This window comes from Schistocerca piceifrons, chromosome 6 (assembly GCF_021461385.2).
Source record: "Schistocerca piceifrons isolate TAMUIC-IGC-003096 chromosome 6, iqSchPice1.1, whole genome shotgun sequence".
Classification (NCBI taxonomy): domain Eukaryota; kingdom Metazoa; phylum Arthropoda; class Insecta; order Orthoptera; family Acrididae; genus Schistocerca; species Schistocerca piceifrons.
The window spans coordinates 235,081,877-235,100,749 of record NC_060143.1 but is presented as its reverse complement, the minus strand read 5'-3'; the positions used below and the strand labels follow the sequence as shown (position 1 = coordinate 235,100,749).

General features: G+C 44.0%; 1 protein-coding gene across 1 annotated transcript in view; it reads right to left on the bottom strand.

Annotated features, from left to right (window-relative positions):
- LOC124802974 (lon protease homolog 2, peroxisomal-like) overlaps positions 1-18,873 on the bottom strand; it is a 102,047-nt gene that overhangs the window by 56,858 nt on the left and 26,316 nt on the right. The window contains exons 2-3 of the mRNA XM_047264071.1: positions 3,800-3,893; positions 513-705 (exon numbers count right to left, since the gene is read on the bottom strand). Coding sequence (XP_047120027.1) covers positions 513-705; positions 3,800-3,893 — 287 coding nt within the window. The remainder of the gene's footprint in view (positions 1-512; positions 706-3,799; positions 3,894-18,873) is intronic.

Here is an 18,873-nt window from a genome sequence, read left to right as displayed (position 1 = left end):
GGTATCACTATTATCAAAATGTTCAAATGTGTGTGAAATCTTATGGGACTTAGCTGCTAAGGTCCTCAGTCCCTAAGCCTACACACTACTTAACCTAAATTATCCTAAGGACAAACACACACACTCATGCACGAGGGAGGACTTGAACCTGCGCTGGGTCCAGCCGCATAGTCCGTGACTGCAGCGCCTTACACCACTCAGCTAATCCTGCACGGCTACTATTATCATTGAATTACCTGAAAATACTTGCCTTGTATTTGATTAAAATGTGTGTCAAATCTCTATAGGTATGCATAGGACTCAATTCAAAGACAGATTAGCAGCGAAAACTTTTTAAAAGATCATAGGGAAAGAGAAAAGAATAAAACAGATGATTTCCCACTTTCCAGCACAATCTCTCTCTCTCTCTCTCTCTCACACACACACACACACACACACACACACACACACACACACGCGCGCGCGCGCACACGCACGCACAGGCCCATGCCCACGCCCACACACAAACTTACCATCATGAACCACCAACTTATCCAGCTGTGAAACAACACCAACAGGGTATGGCACTTCCATTACAAGCTTCTCCAGCCTAAAACGACATATTCCATAAAGCAGAAGAGTAAAACTAGCAGAATGTCTCCAGCTAGTGCCAACCACTTGAACAACAAGAGCTGCTGTGCCAACTGGATGCAATGGAACGGACCCCTATAAGAAATATGCATGTTAGAGAAAAATAAATAAATAGTTTCAGTGCTAGTATGCAAAATTATAGCTTACTAACACTCTTCAGGTGTCTGAGAAGAAAAAGAATCCACTTTAAGATACATTGTTTTCCATTCAATCCACCTTTTTATGGCATATCAATGCTGTTCTCTATACGATTTCTTTGTAGAACTGCTAATGAAATTACAGAACTTCCATATAACTATCTTCAAGATATAAGTACTCAATAAATAGAAGCTAATACCTTTTTGGAATGCCCTACCTACATTCTGGATCAGACAGAAAACTGAATTACAAATTGTTCAAGTTGCAAAAAGAGAGACACTGACTCAGCAGTATTTATCTCCAGGGAGGAAAGAGGGATTGTCTGTAGAAGGCTATCATGGAAAGACCACTGAAAAAAGAAAACAAAGATCATTGAATCTCTCCATCTGTCATCTATTTTCATCATGTAGCCATCTTCTGTCTACCTTCAGAGAACTTCTTTCTATGTTCTTCAACTTTACTTATAACTTTGTCTGTTCTTTTATCTCTGAAATCCATTTGGCACAGAGTTTACCAAACTTGACCACCCAGTGTCTCTGATGCCCTCTCCATCATATTTAACTCACCTTCTCTTCTCAGCACCTTAACCTAGGTTTACATGGTCACCACCACCACCACCACCACCACCACCACCAACAACAACAACAACACCTTCTTCTTCTCCTCCTCCTCCTCCTCCTCCTCCTCCCCCTTCCCACCCCCTTTTCCAACCTTAACCAAACAATATATCTTTCCTCCCTAAGGTAAGAACATTTAGCAGCTCTGAAAGCTAGTCCTACTGACTGTCCTTTCACTGTTTCTAGCAGCAGATCTAGGAATTTCACTTACTGAAGATTAGTACATGCCAGGCATGCTATCTCCTTGTAATTTTGAACTACTTGCGTCATCCATTAATATTTTCACTTACTCCCAAGTATTTGCACCTCATTTGTTCTTACTCATAACAGTAATAATAATGACGACAATAATAATAATAATAATAATAACCAGACATAATGTCTGATAAAGGAATGAAATAATAATAATAATAATAACAGGGAAGAGGAAAGCTAAGATGTGCTGATACAGCTTAAGGCACAGTGCTCTTGCTTGTGAGACAGGCACGTGAGCCACAGCCAGATCAAATAAATTTGCTATCGCCTTCCAAATTAAGCCTCTCTAGCCTACAGCCTCCACTATCACTGCCAGATATGCTTTCCTTGTCACACTTCATCAATACAACCTGGCAAAGAGGGGGTAAACATGACATGGGAGGTATACAGAGGTCAATCAGCATGACACAAAGCGAATGAGAGAATCAGTGGGAATTGATCCCTATCACAGACATCATTGTGCAGTGACCAGTGTAATGAGGGGTGAAGGGGAGTGGAAGTGAGCAGAAGATCAATGGCAGAGAAAGTGCCATAAGCGGCACTAAAATGGGTAAAGGAACCATCATTAAGAAGGCAAAAATCGTGGTCCGCAAGAAATTTGTCTATGAAGAGGCCCAAGAAATAAGTCAGTCCCACAAGGGGTGATGGGCATTGAACTCTCTTGGAGGACGAAGACAGGGCAGCAGACATAGGTGGTCTGTAAAGTGGGATACAGATTGCAAATCACAATCACAAAGCCCAAGTGGACTAGGATAGTATGATGGGGATGCATATCCTAAGAACACCCGTACAAGACCAATGTGCAAACACCACCAGAAGCCCTCAACAGGCCAACTCAGTTCTGACAGAAAGCATGGAACCCACGAAGGATTCCTGTAGAATGACACAAGCTGCAGAGTAAAAGGAAGTAAGGGATTGCAACACCAAAAGGGATTGAAGTTACTGTTACAATTCCATTGAATAAGGACAGAATGAGGATCCAAATGGGATGCATACGGGCCGAAGCCAGACACACTGCAGGGTCACCATTCATCACCAACATGGAAGGTGCGACATCCAGAAACAAGAGGTCAGACTCACGTTCCACTACTGCTGTCGCACACTCCATGTAAGGACCATAAAGATATGATACAAGAAATTTGGTCTCATATGGAGGCATACAGACAGTCATTTTCCACTCACTCTCTTTGCAAGTGGAACAGGAAAGAAAACAACTAGTACTGATACAGGGTACCCTTCACCACACATCAAATGGTGGCTTGCGGATTATGGATGTAGAGGTAGAGGTAGCAAGGGTGGGTCTGTACCTATAGGGGTACCAAAGTGGCCTTTTTCAGGACCTTCTTCTTCTTCTTCTTCTTCTTCTTCTTCTTCCTTTCCATACGTCAAAGAAGGAGGGCCTGGAGGAAGAGCAGGCTTTAGCAAGAGCAGGCTTTAGCAAGATCAGGAACTAAGAGAGACCGGGCAACCTTGGGATGCATGGAATGTGGGTCCCACAGCCAGTGTGTGGCAGAAGCTGGGGGGGGGGGGGGGGGGGGGCTGGCTGTCCCCAGGGAGGATCCCATCACCAGCGGACACCAAAGGAGGGGGCACTTCTCTGATCAAGTGGCGGGAACGGCACCTAAAGGGAAAGGGGAGGACATGGAAACCGCAAGGGAGAGGGAGAGGGAGAGGAAACAAGGACCAGGACTGGGATAAGGAGTAGAGAGGTGCACGAAAGGACGTAACACAGGCAAAGTTAGATGTCAGACGAACAGGGTAAAGATGGCCAAATTTCTGACGAACCTCAGTGTAGGGTAAACTAGTGATGGTTGTGACAATTAATGCACATTGGCAGCAGAACGAATGAGCTACCACCATTGAGTGGGTGTCCACATTCACCACATAGAGGGTCTGCTGTTCAGCAGGCTGAGCCTGGGATGGAAGAAAGGGCCATAATAGCTCAGGGTCCCATCTGCACCACACAAACTCACAAAGGACCCGGGGAGGGGCGGGGGGGGAGGGGGGTGAAGGGGGAAGGAGGGGGAGATGAAGAAATAACCTATGTTTTCAAAACACAGGAGCACCAATTAAGCAAATGCTTGTATTTCTGGAAAAAAGTTCTAACTAAAACTACTATATTCAACAACACGCTTAGAAGAAATAAAATGAAAGTATACCTGCAAATCTGCAGCCAATTCCTTGGGCAGAACACCAAGAATTAAGCTGGCTAGGCTGCTTCGGGACATTATCCTGCTCCTGATCATTTCAATGCTGTCAAAAACATCATGGTTTCATTCAAACACTGTGTGATGTTTGGTAACAAGTTTATATTATCATCATTATCTTACCAAAACAGTTATTGAAAAACAACTAAAATTAGCCTATAAAGCAAAATTGCACATACTACATGCAGAACACACCAAAAAAATGTGCAAAAATTTTGAGGGATACAATTTGCTTTAATTCAATCAACAAGTTTTAAGCATAAGAAGACAGATGCTAGTCCTCAACATGATTGTAACTATTTCAAAATTTCTTTGTCAATACAATCATTGCAATGCCCCAAAAATGTATTTCTCACTACTCTTTTAAATGGGAGAATGTAAAAATACTTAGTAAGTACAGTAATTATACGCCTATTAAGGCTATCTTTTGACAGTTTGTAAAAAAAAATGTGTTAGTGTCCTGTCATTTGACACACAAATGTCATACAAAAACTGCCCTGTATCACCACTCTGGGTATTTGTGCTGCAAGAAGTCAGCACTGTATTGACTACTGTTTCTTTTGCTCTACACAAAATGAGGTGAATTAAGTGCTGTTGTGTTTTGGGTGTATTGTAATGATCGTATGGTAGTGAAACTTCCATCTTTCAAATTCTGATTTAATTTTAAATAATACTGAGGATGCCAAAAAATGTGTACGCACTTAAATAAACAGCACACCAACACATTTACTCTCTACATTACTTTTACAACCAACTTTCACGACACTGCATAGAACAAAAACTTGTGACTGGATTTTAACTGTCCTCTGTCTCAACCACCGTGCTAATTCATTTGATCTCAACAGATGTTTTCCTCTTCCAGACCATATCAGAACCTACATAAGCACTTAGTAAGCTATAGTGTTGTGAAAGGTGGAAGATACTACATACAGTTAACCATTGTCCAATTTCTTGTACCACTCTTTGAGTCCAGGAAGAATGGCTGTATGACTCCACATGTGGCCTATCTCCTTTTCTTGTTCTTGTAGTCTTCCAGTAAGATACACAAATGATCAAGGTTAATAACACACACTTGTACAGTGTGGTCACTTGGAAGTATCAAGTCTGCATCCCAGTGGTAGAAGTAGTATTTATACACAATATTTTACAAGCAGCAGGAGAGGCAACTGCGTAAAATTACTTGTCACCAAACTTTTGAGATAATTTTCTACATTAAATTTCAAACCTCTCTGCAGTTCCTTACAGAGTCATGGTTTGAGAAATTGCTTATGCCAAGTTAATATTCTTGCAGAGGCTCTCATCTAAAATGCTTGTGCTTTTCCATAATGACCCTATGTCAACTGAACTGGCTGGATACTAATATACCAGCACATCTCTGAATTCATTCAATCTCTTCTTTCAATCCAGCCTCATGAGACACAACATCTGAGCAGTATTAAAGTACAGAGCATACAAGAGTCAAGAATAAGAGTAATGCTATTACTTATATGTTTTGCAGATCAATGTTGGCTGCACTCATTAGGATACATAAACAGGTGATTTAAATATCCAGTGACAGCAGCAGGCAATGTGTTTCATAAGAATCAGTTGATGCAACTTTGTCAGATCCTGGTACAAATATCCCAACAGAATATACAATGTGTTAAAAATAGTGTTTGTAACACGAAAAGTTTAAAATATATTTCCTATAACAATAAAAATTATTTTGTGATATATGATACAGAGCCAGAATTGCAAAGTAATGTGCGACATACATAACTTGTAGTCACTTCTGAATCACTACTATAAAATTTCAGTAACTGTAGCTGGTCTCTTCTCCACGATCAGCCTGTCATCATAATCTTCATTCTTTTAAAAATCCGACCCCACAACAGCATCACTTTAGGCTACCTTTCGAGGACCAATAGGAGAATACTGAATGATTCTGATTATGATGCTAAAATGCATTATCTCTTTCCTCAGCTCACAATGGTTACCTAGAATTATAACTGCAACAGCAATACAGAATTGTTGAATTGCCAACATTTGTACTACAAAGGAGAAGTGCCCCGATTTAGCATTGCCCCTATTCCACACTTTAGCCAAAGAGCCTTGTACCTTCTCAGAATTCTTTCAACATAGTAAAGTCATGCACTTGCCTTTTCTAAAAGTGATTCTATATGTCCTTCCCACATACTACTTAAGGACATCAGTTCACATACATAATCAAAATGACTGAGTCCAGCATGTAACATGCAAGCTGTACTCAAAAAGTACCAGACCTTTTTCATGTCTTATCAACTTGCTTTCATCAATATTTTGGCAAGCTATGATTCATAAGACTAAGTGGACTTTTTATCTAAATATGAATTTCCTTACCATTACTTCATGAAGACAGGATCCCATATATGAGAGATGTCAACCATCAGAGTGCAGACTTTGAACAATAATTTGTACAGTCCCACTGAAACAAAGCCTGGGTGATTTCTTCAGCCTTCATCTACCCCATCATATAAGCGTTTATCCAAAAAGTTCAAAATGATGCTTCTGTCTTCAAAGTTCTCTTGCCCTTTGCTCAATAACTAATCTTACAGATAAAAACGGTGTCTCTGATTGCAACTTTAGCCTAATCATTGACTTTAAAAGGAAATGCTGTTTAATCTACAGCATTCAACTTAATTAAAGCTTCAACCTGGCAATTCATCCCTACCAATTTTCTAAAATCCACACAGTATCTCTTCCGCATCTTGGTGGAGAACACAGAAGAAATTAAGAGGTATTATCAGAATGTAGATTTATGGTTGGTTCATAACGCTTCCTTGAATGGTGGACCAAAATCTCACCCTTTAATCTGGACAATCATTTATTCCATCAAAACTTTATTCTTCTTACCAATTAGTCGTTAGGTTTAAGACAGCCAATTAGCTAATCTCTGCCTTGTTGTTCATGGTTTGTAATACAGGGTCCAAAGGCTTCATTCATTTTTAAAACACTCATTTTCAAAAACATTTAAAAATCTATGCCCAATATCCATATCCCTATGATGAACAAAATAAAAGTACACAGTAGTGGGTTTAACACTGGACAGCAGTAGTACCACATGCCACATAAAGTGGGGAATACAGCTATAACACGCAGAAGTGACAATTACATTACTAGCAGAATTTCTGTCCATACTGCAACTCTCAATTATGGCAGAATGCTACGAAGGATGATCTGAAAGTAAGTTTCATCATTCTTTTTGAAAAAGAAGAAGATAAACTGTTGTGGCGTAGCAAGACAGCCACGCCACGGAAGTAGCCGAAAGGCACGCGTTTAGCAGGCAAGTTATAGGTCTGTAACAGGATACGTAATGAATGTTATAAATAAAAGTATGTAGCTTCTGGAATACTTAACTTTATTCCATCCTTGGTACATCGCTATTGACAATATAAGTGAGACTCCATAGATACATGCAATGTTACTAATGGCGCCTTGCTAGGTCGTAGCCATGGACTTAGCTGAAGGCTATTCTAACTATCTGCTCGGCAAATGAGCGAGGCTTCGTCAGTGTAGTCGCTAGCAAAGTCGTCCGTACAACTGGGGCGAGTGCTATTCCGTATCTCGAGACCTGCCTTGTGGTGGCGCTCGGTCTGCGATCACACAGTGGCGACACGCGGGTCCGACATGTACTAATGGACCGCGGCCGATTTAAAGCTACCACCTAGCAAGTGTGGTGTCTGGCGGTGACACCACATAAACAATGTAACACAAACAAGTGCCATATGAATTCACACTCATTGCTGGTTCAACGACAGGAAGGGCATCATCAGAGAAGGAGGCATGATGCATGCGCAGAGTGCCAAAGAAGAGAGAGTAGCAGCTGACTGGCATGCCCAAGATTACTCATGCGCACATCACAATGGCACATAGACGTGTACAGGCAACTTGGCCACCAATAGAAGTGTGCAGTTTTATCTGGTATGAATGGGCATGTGGGATAAGTGTGTCCATCATCCATGAATGCCTACAGACCACATATGATGAGGTGGTCATGCTTGTTAAATAGTCAGCCACTGGTGTTGCATGTTTGAAGAAGGAAGACAGAATGTGGAGGACGAAGGTCAAAAGGGGCATCCCTTCACATTTGTGAATGAAACAACATTGCTGTGCTCAGGCCCATCACACACTCCATGATGTGTTGAACTACCAAAAAGTGTCTGCAAGACGGTTGCTGAGAAAACTAACCCAAGGTTACAAGAGAGCAAGAATGGGAATCCGCCTCAATCACTTGATGAGGTACATGCAAGAGGGGAAATGAGTTCCTACTCAGAATCATCACAGGTGATGAGACATGGGTGCGCCACTTTATCCGAGAATACACGCTCAACTCAATGACTTTGAAGCATCCAAAGCAATGATGAGATGCCAGGCTGTGCAGCAATTTCTTGCACTGCAGGGCACCAAGTTTTACCACAGTAGTTTCTCCCAATGAACTGCTCATTATGACAAAAGTATCAACGTCAGTGGTGACTTATGTCGAATAGTAGTACTTGGTGTATAGTTCATGAGACCATGGTGTATTTGCTTTTGGAAATAAGGTTTCTGTGTGAAAAAAAACTATGACAAAATTAACTTTTAGAATGACCCTCAGATTCTGGCTAGGGCTCTATCTTCAATGTAGTTCTACACTATGGCCTTGGGACTGCATCTGGAGCTGGATATTCCCATTTCTCGCTAAAGCATCCTTAGGTATGCTGCCATCCTTCTCAGAAGTCTTATTGTTGTTTTTTGTAGGTCAACAGGCATAACCACAATGTCATCAGTTCCTTGCTCAAAAACAAATCTCTGAAAGGGTAGTACCACCAGCTACTGGTAAAAGCCATCTGGTCATATTTCCACAGTGTGTAGTCATGGTAGAATTTTGTTATTTTGGGCAATAACAATACTTGGGATCAGAGTAGATGCACAAGATTTAAAGTAAGTGTAGGAAAGGGTCAGCTTGTAGGCTGGGCAGCAAATATGGGATCCCAGGGCTCATCTGCAACAATGCACAGATGAAACAGTGACATAAAACACTCCCACCCCATGCAGATATATGATGTATGAGTCAAAGGGGAGGGACTAAAACCATAGAAAAGATCAGAAAGACACAGAAAATAATAAAACAAGACTAAAAGAAAAAAAGACTGGACTAGTAAGCAGGTCAGAGAGAGTTGATGGCTTGCATGGGATCGGCATGTACTGGGAGACATTCCTCCCTCAGTTACCCCACCCCTGATCTGGTATGGTTAAAACCTTATGAAGTTGGGAATAAAATCTACTCTCTCAGAAAAGCAAAGCCTGTTCAACTGTTCTTTCATGAACAGCCACTATCAAGGATAAGGAATCCTTATGGCCTTGCATTCGTAGGAGGGTTGTAAGAAGAAAAATTCTGCATTAGGATGTAGTCAAATATCAGTAGGGCACCATAACTACAATGGGCTCGTCAGGGGTTGAGTGGGTGGGTAGGAGATTGTGGGGGCTGTTTACACAGCATGCAACTGTAAGTCAGATGAGTGTGTTAACTCTGAGCCAGCTTAAAACTGTGGATTCCCTTCGAGATAAATGGATGGAGGAATGTCACACAGCAGTGGTCTCCTTGATGACACACAATTAGGTATCACACCATCTTCTGTACCAGCTGTGACAGACCACATGTCATAGATGCACTCCTTGGTGAGAGCTGGGTATCCCTATTTCCAGAGTCGGCCATGAGGTCACTTTCCTGGCTAGCTGATCATCCATCTCATTCCCAGAAAACTTAGCTTCAAGTTTGGCTGAGATCATGTAAAAGATCATGGATGCTAGAGACTATCTGGCAGTGAGGGTTGTATTGACTAACAGCCTGCAGACTGCTCAATGACTCACTGCACATTAGGAATAAATTGTAGTCTTTCTTCTTGATAAAATAGAAGGCTCCAGCATCAACACCGGTTTCACTGAGGAGACACTACACACACCTGTCAGAAAATGTAGTTCCTAGTAATTAGTAAACACGAAAGCATATACCATCCTCCTCTTATCAGAGCTATTGGTATAGATGATTTCCAAATCTTGGTACTCACAAAAAACAGCAAGAAAGATGGGTTGACTGACAATGAAGGAAATGGAAGTTTTAATACCATGGGATGCACTTAGATGAACCTTGGGTATGCACCAGGATGGGATACGTAAAGCTGTCTGAGGGTTACAGTCAAGTGTGGGGAGAGAAACATCTCTACAGAGGATTTCAAGTTTAATTCCAATTTAGAGTCCAGTTCTAGACTGAATTTCAGGGGGTGAAACTTCAGTCCAAAGAATAGAATCTGATATATGCGATGGTTAGGGAAGTAGCAGACAGTGAAGACATAGTTGAAGAATAGTAGCTGTGGTGGTGAAACTGCAAGGGCAGAATCCTAGACTCCTACAGCAGACCACCTATTGGACTTGCTCAAAAGGCTCTTGTAGCATGCCTTAACCCACAATGGTGAACTGGGTATAGCAATCAAAATGTTGATGGTGCCACTGAACTATACACCTAGCATCCATAATACAACACAACTGTGATAAAATTAGGACCTTATAGAAGTTTAATAGTGCACAGTGTTCTGCAACCCAACAGATATGACAGAAATAGGAGAGCATTCAGTTTCCCTATGCAATTAAGTTTGAGCTGGTGGATGTGGAGCAGCCACATCAGTTTGTCATCAAATAGTACGCCTAGAAAGTGAGATTGCACAACTACTTCAAAAAAACAGGTTCCTAGTAAAATTTCTGGATCCAAAGCATCATTCTGCAACAATAACAATATGTAAGCCATGTTTCAGTAGGGGCCCAAGACAAGGCCTTTCGTATGGCTCCTCAGATTTGACACTTCGCAACGGCCATGGGTTGAGAGCTGTAGCAAATACAAAAGTCATCTGCATAGAAAACAGGAGTAGCTGTTGGTCCCACGAGGTCTACAAGACTGTTGATAGCTATAAGGTAAAGGATGACAATGAGGGCAGAGTCCTGTGGTACACCATTCTCCTGCAACTACGGGAAGCTTAGGCATGTTCCAAATAACCTTAAATGATCAGTGAAAAAACAAGTTCTAGATAAATGTCTGTAAAGTGCCGCAAAAGACTCAACAACAGAGTGTAGTCAAGATATGACCATGCGAGGCAGTCGATTGTGGAGAGACCCCTCCCAGAAACCAAACTGGTTAAGTGGATATGAGGCCCCAACTCAAGAAATGTGGTTTGATGATTCATGCCTGATTGGTTTAGAAGTAATTTATAGAGCACAAAAGTATGGGTCATTGGTCAGTAGCTATCAATGGAAGGTGGTTCCTTTCGTGGATTAAGGTTCGGAAGAGTGATACTAATCCACCATTGTCACAGGAATTAACCTCTAAGTCAGTTACAATTGAAAACCCTCCTAATGCAACTGAAGCTTACTGGACAAATTATTCAAGTTAATGAATTTTTTTCTCAATATTTTCTTTTTTCTACCTTACCTAGTACTATTTGATACATTCATTCACATTAAGTTCGTCCACGTTACATATTTTATTCAAATGTCAACTGTATCTTATTTGCTGCAGAACGACCACATTAGCTGTCATTCTCACAACAATCAGTACAAGTCAGGAACAGCCTTATCAATTGGTTTCCAAGCAACCTAGCACACCTACTTGAAGGAAATGCCAGTATTATTAATTTAGCTTTACTGCCTTCTAAACCAATAAGGCATGAATTATCAAGCCATAATACAAAAAATTAATATAGTTTTCAGTGCCATGTGACCTATATTGTGCAGAATTAACTACAATTAATGTCAAAAAAATTTCTGTAGACCAATAGTGAGGTGTCTTTACTTGATGACAGTGAGAATGAAAACATCTTATATACAACACTTATTAGTTTTAGGGGGATGTCCTCATATGAGGACAGTGAGAATGAAAAAACTACATCTTACATAGAACATTTATTAGTAATATCAAAGAACACATCAATGAGGGTACACACTATTTTGTATTTTTATCATTGGAATGAAATTGTTCGACATACACAGGATACAGAGCACCAATACACTTCTCACAGATATAATATGATTGGTTGGTTTAAAAAGGGGAAAGAGACCAAACTGCAAGGTCATCAGTCCCTTGTTCCCAGTAGAACAATCACCGAAGGGAAAGAAGAAAACAAAGAAGATGTATGGCACAATACAGGAGAAAGGAAGAACCAGAAGAAAGACAGAAGGACAACAAACACTACAATGGACAAAACTGGACAAGAAAACCACAGGGAGAAGAGATTAAAAACAAGAAAGCAGATTACCGTGGGTGGCTGACCATAAGAATAAAAAAGGAGAAGCCAGCCACTCTGCAACACATTAAAACCTCCACCCTAAAAGTCCTAGGGTGGAGGAGACAGAGGGACAAAGGACATGCACTAAAACTCCTATCAAATGATAAAACCCACCTTCACAAATAAAACAAACTAAAGCTGCTGTTAAGGCACTGTCCCCCAACACCAAAGGTAGGATTCTGGGAAAGTTAAATGTCCACTGCAAAGTGGCTAAAAGCGGGCAGTCCAGCAAGAGGTGAACGACTGTCACTTGGGAGCCACAGCGACACTGAGGTGGGTCCCCGCAACGGAGGAGGTAACCATGTGTGAGCCACACATGGCCAATGCGGAGTCGACAAAGGACAACTGATTCCCTGCGACAAGCCCGCAGGGAAGACTTCCACCCATTTTCAGTCTCCGTAAGGACACGCAGTTTGTTGTACATAATGTCATGCCATTCTGCCTCCCAAAGCCTTCCGCATAGCCTGTTTGGCCAGCCTGTCAGCAAGTTCATTGCCTGGGATTCCGACATGTCCTGGGGGCATAGATGGACTCCTGGACATTCGCTACCAAAGGATGACGAGGGTAGCATTGGTTGGGTTGACAGCTTGTAAGCTGCTCAGGGAATCAGAACAGAGAAGAAATGACTCACCAGAACAGGAACAGATGCACTGAATTGTACGAGATATGGCCAGAAGTCCAAGACATACAACTTCACAGCTGAAAACTGGAAGCCATGGGCTAGAACCCATGACTAGGCCTTGTGAGTAGCTCCCTGTAGGTGCCGCTCAGCAACAACAGTACTGGAGGAGCAATACAAAATGCATAATCATCCGCATACAAAGAAGGGAAGACCAACGGCTCTACAGCTGCTGCTAGGCCGTTAATGGCCACTAAAAATAGATACACACTCAATAAGGAGCCCTGTGGAATGCCAATCTTCTGAATACGCAGAGACCTATAGGAGGCACCAACTTGGACATGGAAAGTATGGAGCAATAGGACGTTTTGGATAAAAATCAGGAGCGGGCACCGGAGACCCCACTCATACAATGTGGCAAGGATATGATAGCCGGGGGGGGGGGGGGGGGGTGGAGAAGAAAAGAAAGGAGACACACAGCACAATAACAGGAGAAAAGAAGAACCAGTAGAACGACAGGAGGACAACCAGCACTACAATGAACAAAACAAAGAAAACGACAAAGAGAAGCAAGAAACATGCAGAAGGGATAAAAACAAGAGGGCACATGACTGTGGCTCACCGACCATGAGAATAAAAGGAAATGCTAGCCACTCTGAGACACATTAAAACATCCAGCCTAAAAGTATTAGTGTGCAGAACACAAAAGGACAAAGGATATCCACTAAAAACTTATATAGAATGATAAAACCCACCATCACGTATAAAACATAAAACTAAATTAGCCAATGACGCGTTGTCAGCTAAAATTAATGGCAACAAATCCGGTAACTGAACAGTCCATCTCAGGCAGCCAAAGAAGGACAGCTCACCAAGATACGGGCCACTGTCAGCTGGGTGCCGCACCAACACTGAGGCGGGTCATCACGGCACAGGACATAGCCATGCGTCACCCAAGCATGGCCAATGCAGAAATGACAGAGAACCACAGAGTCCCTGCGAGAGGCCCGCGTGGAGGTCTTCCACACATTCGTAGTCTCCTTAATGGCACGCAGTTTGTTTTGTATACTGAGGTTATGCCATTCTGTCAACCAAAGCTGCAAAACTTCGCTGCATAGTATTGAACGCAGGTCAGTTGCAGAGATGCCGATCTCCATACACAGTTTCCATGTAGCCTGTTTGGCCAGCCTGTCAGCAGGTTCATTGCCTGGGATTCCGACATGGCCTGGGGTCCACACAAACACCACTGCGTGACTGGACCATTCCAGGGCATAGGTGGACTCTTGGATGTTCACTATCAAAGGATGATGAGGGTCGCACTCATCGATAGCTTGTAGGCTGCTGAAGGAGTCAGTACACGGAAGAAACAACTCCCCAGAGCATGAACGGATGTGCTCAAGAGCACAGGATACAGCCACCAGCTCGGCAGTGAAAACAGTGCAGCCATCGGGCAATAAATGCTGTTCAATATGTCCTCCATGGACAAACGCGAAGCTGACGTGATCATCAGCCATCGGTGTAAACCTTTTCATGGCCTCAGTACACGTGAAGAATCAAGAGGAAGCGGCAGTCCAGAGCCGCAGGGTTAACTGAGTCCTTAGGGCCATGTGGAATGTCCAGACGAAGCCACAGCCTAGGTGTACACCATGGAGGTGTACATGAATCGACCTAAAGTATAGGCGGTAAAGGCAAGGACTACAGTTCAGACAGAAGGGATCACACGCGAACCGCATTCATTAGCCCAGACCTGTGATGCCGATGCAGGAGACGGGTTGCCGCGGGTGGGATAAGGAGACAGTAATTCAGATACGCAGGAGAACTATGAACACGTGCAACACAGCTGGCCAGCAGTTGTGCATGCCAACCTTCAATGGAGGAACTCCGGCCTCCATCAGGACACTGGTCACCGGACTTGTTCTAAAAGCTCCCGTCACTAGACAAATGCCACAGTGGTGCAATGGGTCAAGTAAACACAATGCTGAGAGCGCCACTGAACCATAAACCACACTTCCATAGTCAAGGTGGGATTAAACAAGTGCTCTGTAGAGCTGCAGCAGCGTAGAGCGATATTCACTCCAGTTGGTGTTGCTCAGACAGCGGAAGGCACTGAGGTGCTGACAGCACTTCTGCTTAAGCTGACTAAGGGGAGGAAGCCAAGACAATCAGGAGTCTAAATCCAGTCCTAAGAATCAATATGCCTCCACTACAGTGAGTGGATCATCAGTAAGACAAAGTTCTGGTTCCAGATGAACGTGTGGCGTGTAGTGAATGAGAGGACTTTCCCTTCCAGCTGCTGTTTGAGAGTGCAAAAAGCTGGAGGGTAGTTCTCAGATGCATTTTCGTTGGCAGATAACATGCAATTTATGTTAACACCAGGAACGCCTGTTGGGGTCTGGTAGCTGAAAACACGTTTGATCTTCGCCCAGACTTGGGAAGGTGACGTATGGCACCCAATGGTTGAGGAGTATCTCTCCCAATACTCCTGCTTCCATTGTTTGATAAGATGGCAAACGCCGGGCACGGAGCCTTTTAAACACTATGAGGTGCTCCACAGAAGGGCGTCACTTAAGCCACTGTAGAGCTCGCCGACGCTCCTTAATTGCTTCAGTGACTTCCGGCGACCACCAAGGGACTGCCTTTCGACACAGGCACCTCAAAGAGTGAGGGATCGTGTTTTCTGCCGCAGAAATGATAGTTGCAGTCACCTGCTCAACCATCACGTCAATGTTACCATGTGGGGAGATTCAACGATAACAACAGAGGTGAACGCTTCCCAGTTCGCTTGTTTAAAGCCCATCTCAGCAGGCGTCCATGGCCCCAACACTGAGGCAGTGACACGAAGATGGGTATGTGGTCACTACCACACAGGTCATAATGTGCTCTCCGGTGGATAGATGGAAGAAGTCCTGGGCTGCAAATTGATAAATCAATGACTGAGTAACTACCGTGAGCCACACTGAAATGTGTGGCGGCCCCAGTATTTAAGAGGCAGAGGTCGAACAGAGAAGGCAAAGTTTTGACATCTCTGCCTCGGCCAGTAAGCATGGTGCCACCCCACAAGGGGTTATAGGCATTAAAATCTCCCAAAAGTAGGAAAGGTTTAGGGAGTCGATCAATCAGTGCAGCTAATACGTTCAGGAGTACTGCACCATCTGGAGGAAGATATACATTGCAGACAGTTATTTCCTACGTCATCCGTATTCTGACAGTCACAGCTTGAAGAGGGGTTTGAAGGGGCACAGTTTCACTACAGACTGAGTTTAGGACATAAACACAAACTCCACCTGACACTCAATTATAGTCACTACGGTTCATGTAATACCCCTTATAGCCGTGGAGGCCAGGGGTTCGCATAGCTGGGAACCAGGTTTCCTGAAAGGCAATGAAGAAAGCAGGTGTAAAGCTTAACAGTTGCCATAGCTCAGCCAGGTGGTGGAAAAAACGGCCGCAATTCCACTGAAGGATGACTCATGAGACTGGGAAGGCACAGAGCATTCAATGAGGCAGTTTATGCCTCAGGTCACCTGCTGCCACCAACTTATTGCCTGAGCAGTCTATATCCATTGTGTCCGAGGGTCTGGCGGGATCTAGGTCCTCAGCGGATGCCATAATCTCCAATATCTCCACCTCATCCACAAGGACTGAGGATGAGTGTGAAGTCCTACGACCATCTCTTTTTGGGCTCTTCAGCCATTGGTGGGTGTCATCTTTCCCACAATTGAATGACCCAAGGAACCATTTCCAAGTGAGAGGAGCCAAAGAAGTTGTATGCTTGACCGGATTAGAAGTGGTTGGGCTGGGGGGGGGGGGGGGGGAGGCGGGCCGTTCCTGGGCACAGATGGACTCCTGGATGGTCACTACCAAAGTATGGTGAGGGTAGCACTGGTCGATAGCTTTTAGGCTGCTCAAGGAGTCAGTACACAGGAGAAATGACTCACCAGGACATGAACAGATGTGCTCAAGAGCACGGGATATAGCCACCAGCTGGGCAGTGAAAACAGTGCAGCCATTGGGCAAGAAATGCTGTTCAATATGTCCTCCATGGACATACGCAAGCAGACTTGATCATCATCCATTGAGCCATCAGTGTAAACCTTTTCACGACCCCAGTACATGTTGAGAAATGAGAGGAAGTGACAGCGGAGAGTCACAAGTTTAACTGAGTCCCTAGGGCCATGTGAAAGGTCCAGGCAAAGAAGCGGCCTAGGTGTACACCATGAAGGTGTACATGAATTGACCTCAAGTAAAGTTGGTAAAGGCAAGGACTCCAGTTCAGACAGAAGGGATCGCACGTGAACCGCAATCATTAGCCCTGACCTGGACCGCCGATGCAGGAGATGGGCTGGCACAGGTGGGAAAAGGAGACGGTAATTTGGATGTGCAGGAGAACTACGAAAATGTGTAATGTAACTGGCCAGCAGTTGTGCATGCCTAACCTTCAATGGAGGGACTCCGGCCTCCACCAGGACACTGGTCACCGAACTTGTTCTAAAAGATCCCGACACTAGACAAATGCCACAGTGGTGCAATGGGTCGAGTAAACACAACGCTGAGGGCGCCACTGCACCATAAAACACACTCCCATAGTCAAGGCGGGATTGAACAAGAGCTCTGTAGAGCTGCAGCAGCATAGCGCAATCTGCACCCCAGTTGGTGTTGCTCAGGCAGCGGAGAGCATTGACATGCTGCCAACATTTCCATTTAATCTGACAAAGGTGAGGTAGCCAAGTCAATCAGGCATCGAAAACCAGTCCTAAGGATCGATATACCTCCACTACAGTGAGTGGATTGTCAGTAAGATCATGTTCTGGTTCCGGTCAAACAGTATGGTAACATATGATTTTGCGGCCAACAAAAATTGGAAACCGTGGGCTACAGCCCATGACTGCGCCTTGTGGATGGCTCCCTCTAGGTGTCGCTCAGCAACACCAGTACTGGAGGAGCAGTAAGAAATGCAGAAGTCATCCTTGTACAGAAAAGGCAAGACGGATGGCCCTACAGCTCCTGCTAGACTGTTAATGGTCACTAAAAATAAGAGGGACACTCAATACGGAGCCCTGCAGGACTCCATTCTCCTGGATATGGTTGGAACTATGAGAGGCACCTACTTGGACACGAAAGTATGAAGCGACAGGAAATTTTGGATAAAAATCGGGTGCAGGCCTCGGAGACCTCACTCGTTTCATGTGGCAAGGATATGATGTTGTCAGGTTGTGTCATACAGTTTTCGTAAATCAAAGAAGACGAATGGCAGACTCAAGGGATACAAGATTATCAGCAGTAGAGTTGACACTGGCAGAAGCCACCCTGACATGGATCCAGTAGGCCACGTAACTCCAGGACCCAACCCAACCACCGACACACCATACGTTCCAACAGCTTACAAAGAACATTGGTGAGGCTGATGGGCCGATAGCTATCCACATCAAGTGGATTTTTACTGGGTTTGAGCACTGGAATGATGATGCTCTCCCACCACTGTGATGGAATGACACCATCGCACCAGATCTGGCTGAAGATGAAGAGGAGATGTCGCTTGTAGTCAGATGAGAGATGTTTACTCATCTGACTGTGGGTCAGATCTAGCCCAGGAGCTGTGTCGAGGCAATGTGCTACGGCACTGTGGAGCTCTAACTCTGCAAATGGGTCATTATAGGATTCACTGTGGCTTGTAGTGAATGAGAGGACTTTCCCTTCCAGCTGCCGTTTGAGAGTGCAAAAGGCTGGGGGGTAGTTCTCTGACGCAGAGGCTCAAGCATAGTGCTCAGCAAAGTGTTCAGCAATTGCGTTTTCATTGGCAGATAACACGCAATTTATGTTAACACCATGAACACCTGTTGGGGTCTGGTACCCGAAAACATGTTTGATCTTTGGCCAGACTTGGGAAGGTGACGTAGAGCACCCAATGGCCGAGACATATCTCTCCCAACACTCCTGCTTCCATTGTTTGATAAGATAGCAAATGCGGGCACATAGCCTTTTAAATGCTATGAGCTGCCCCAGGGAAGGGTGTCACTTATGCCACTGTAGAGCTCGCGGACGCTCCTTAAATGCGTCCTTGACTTCCTGCAACCACC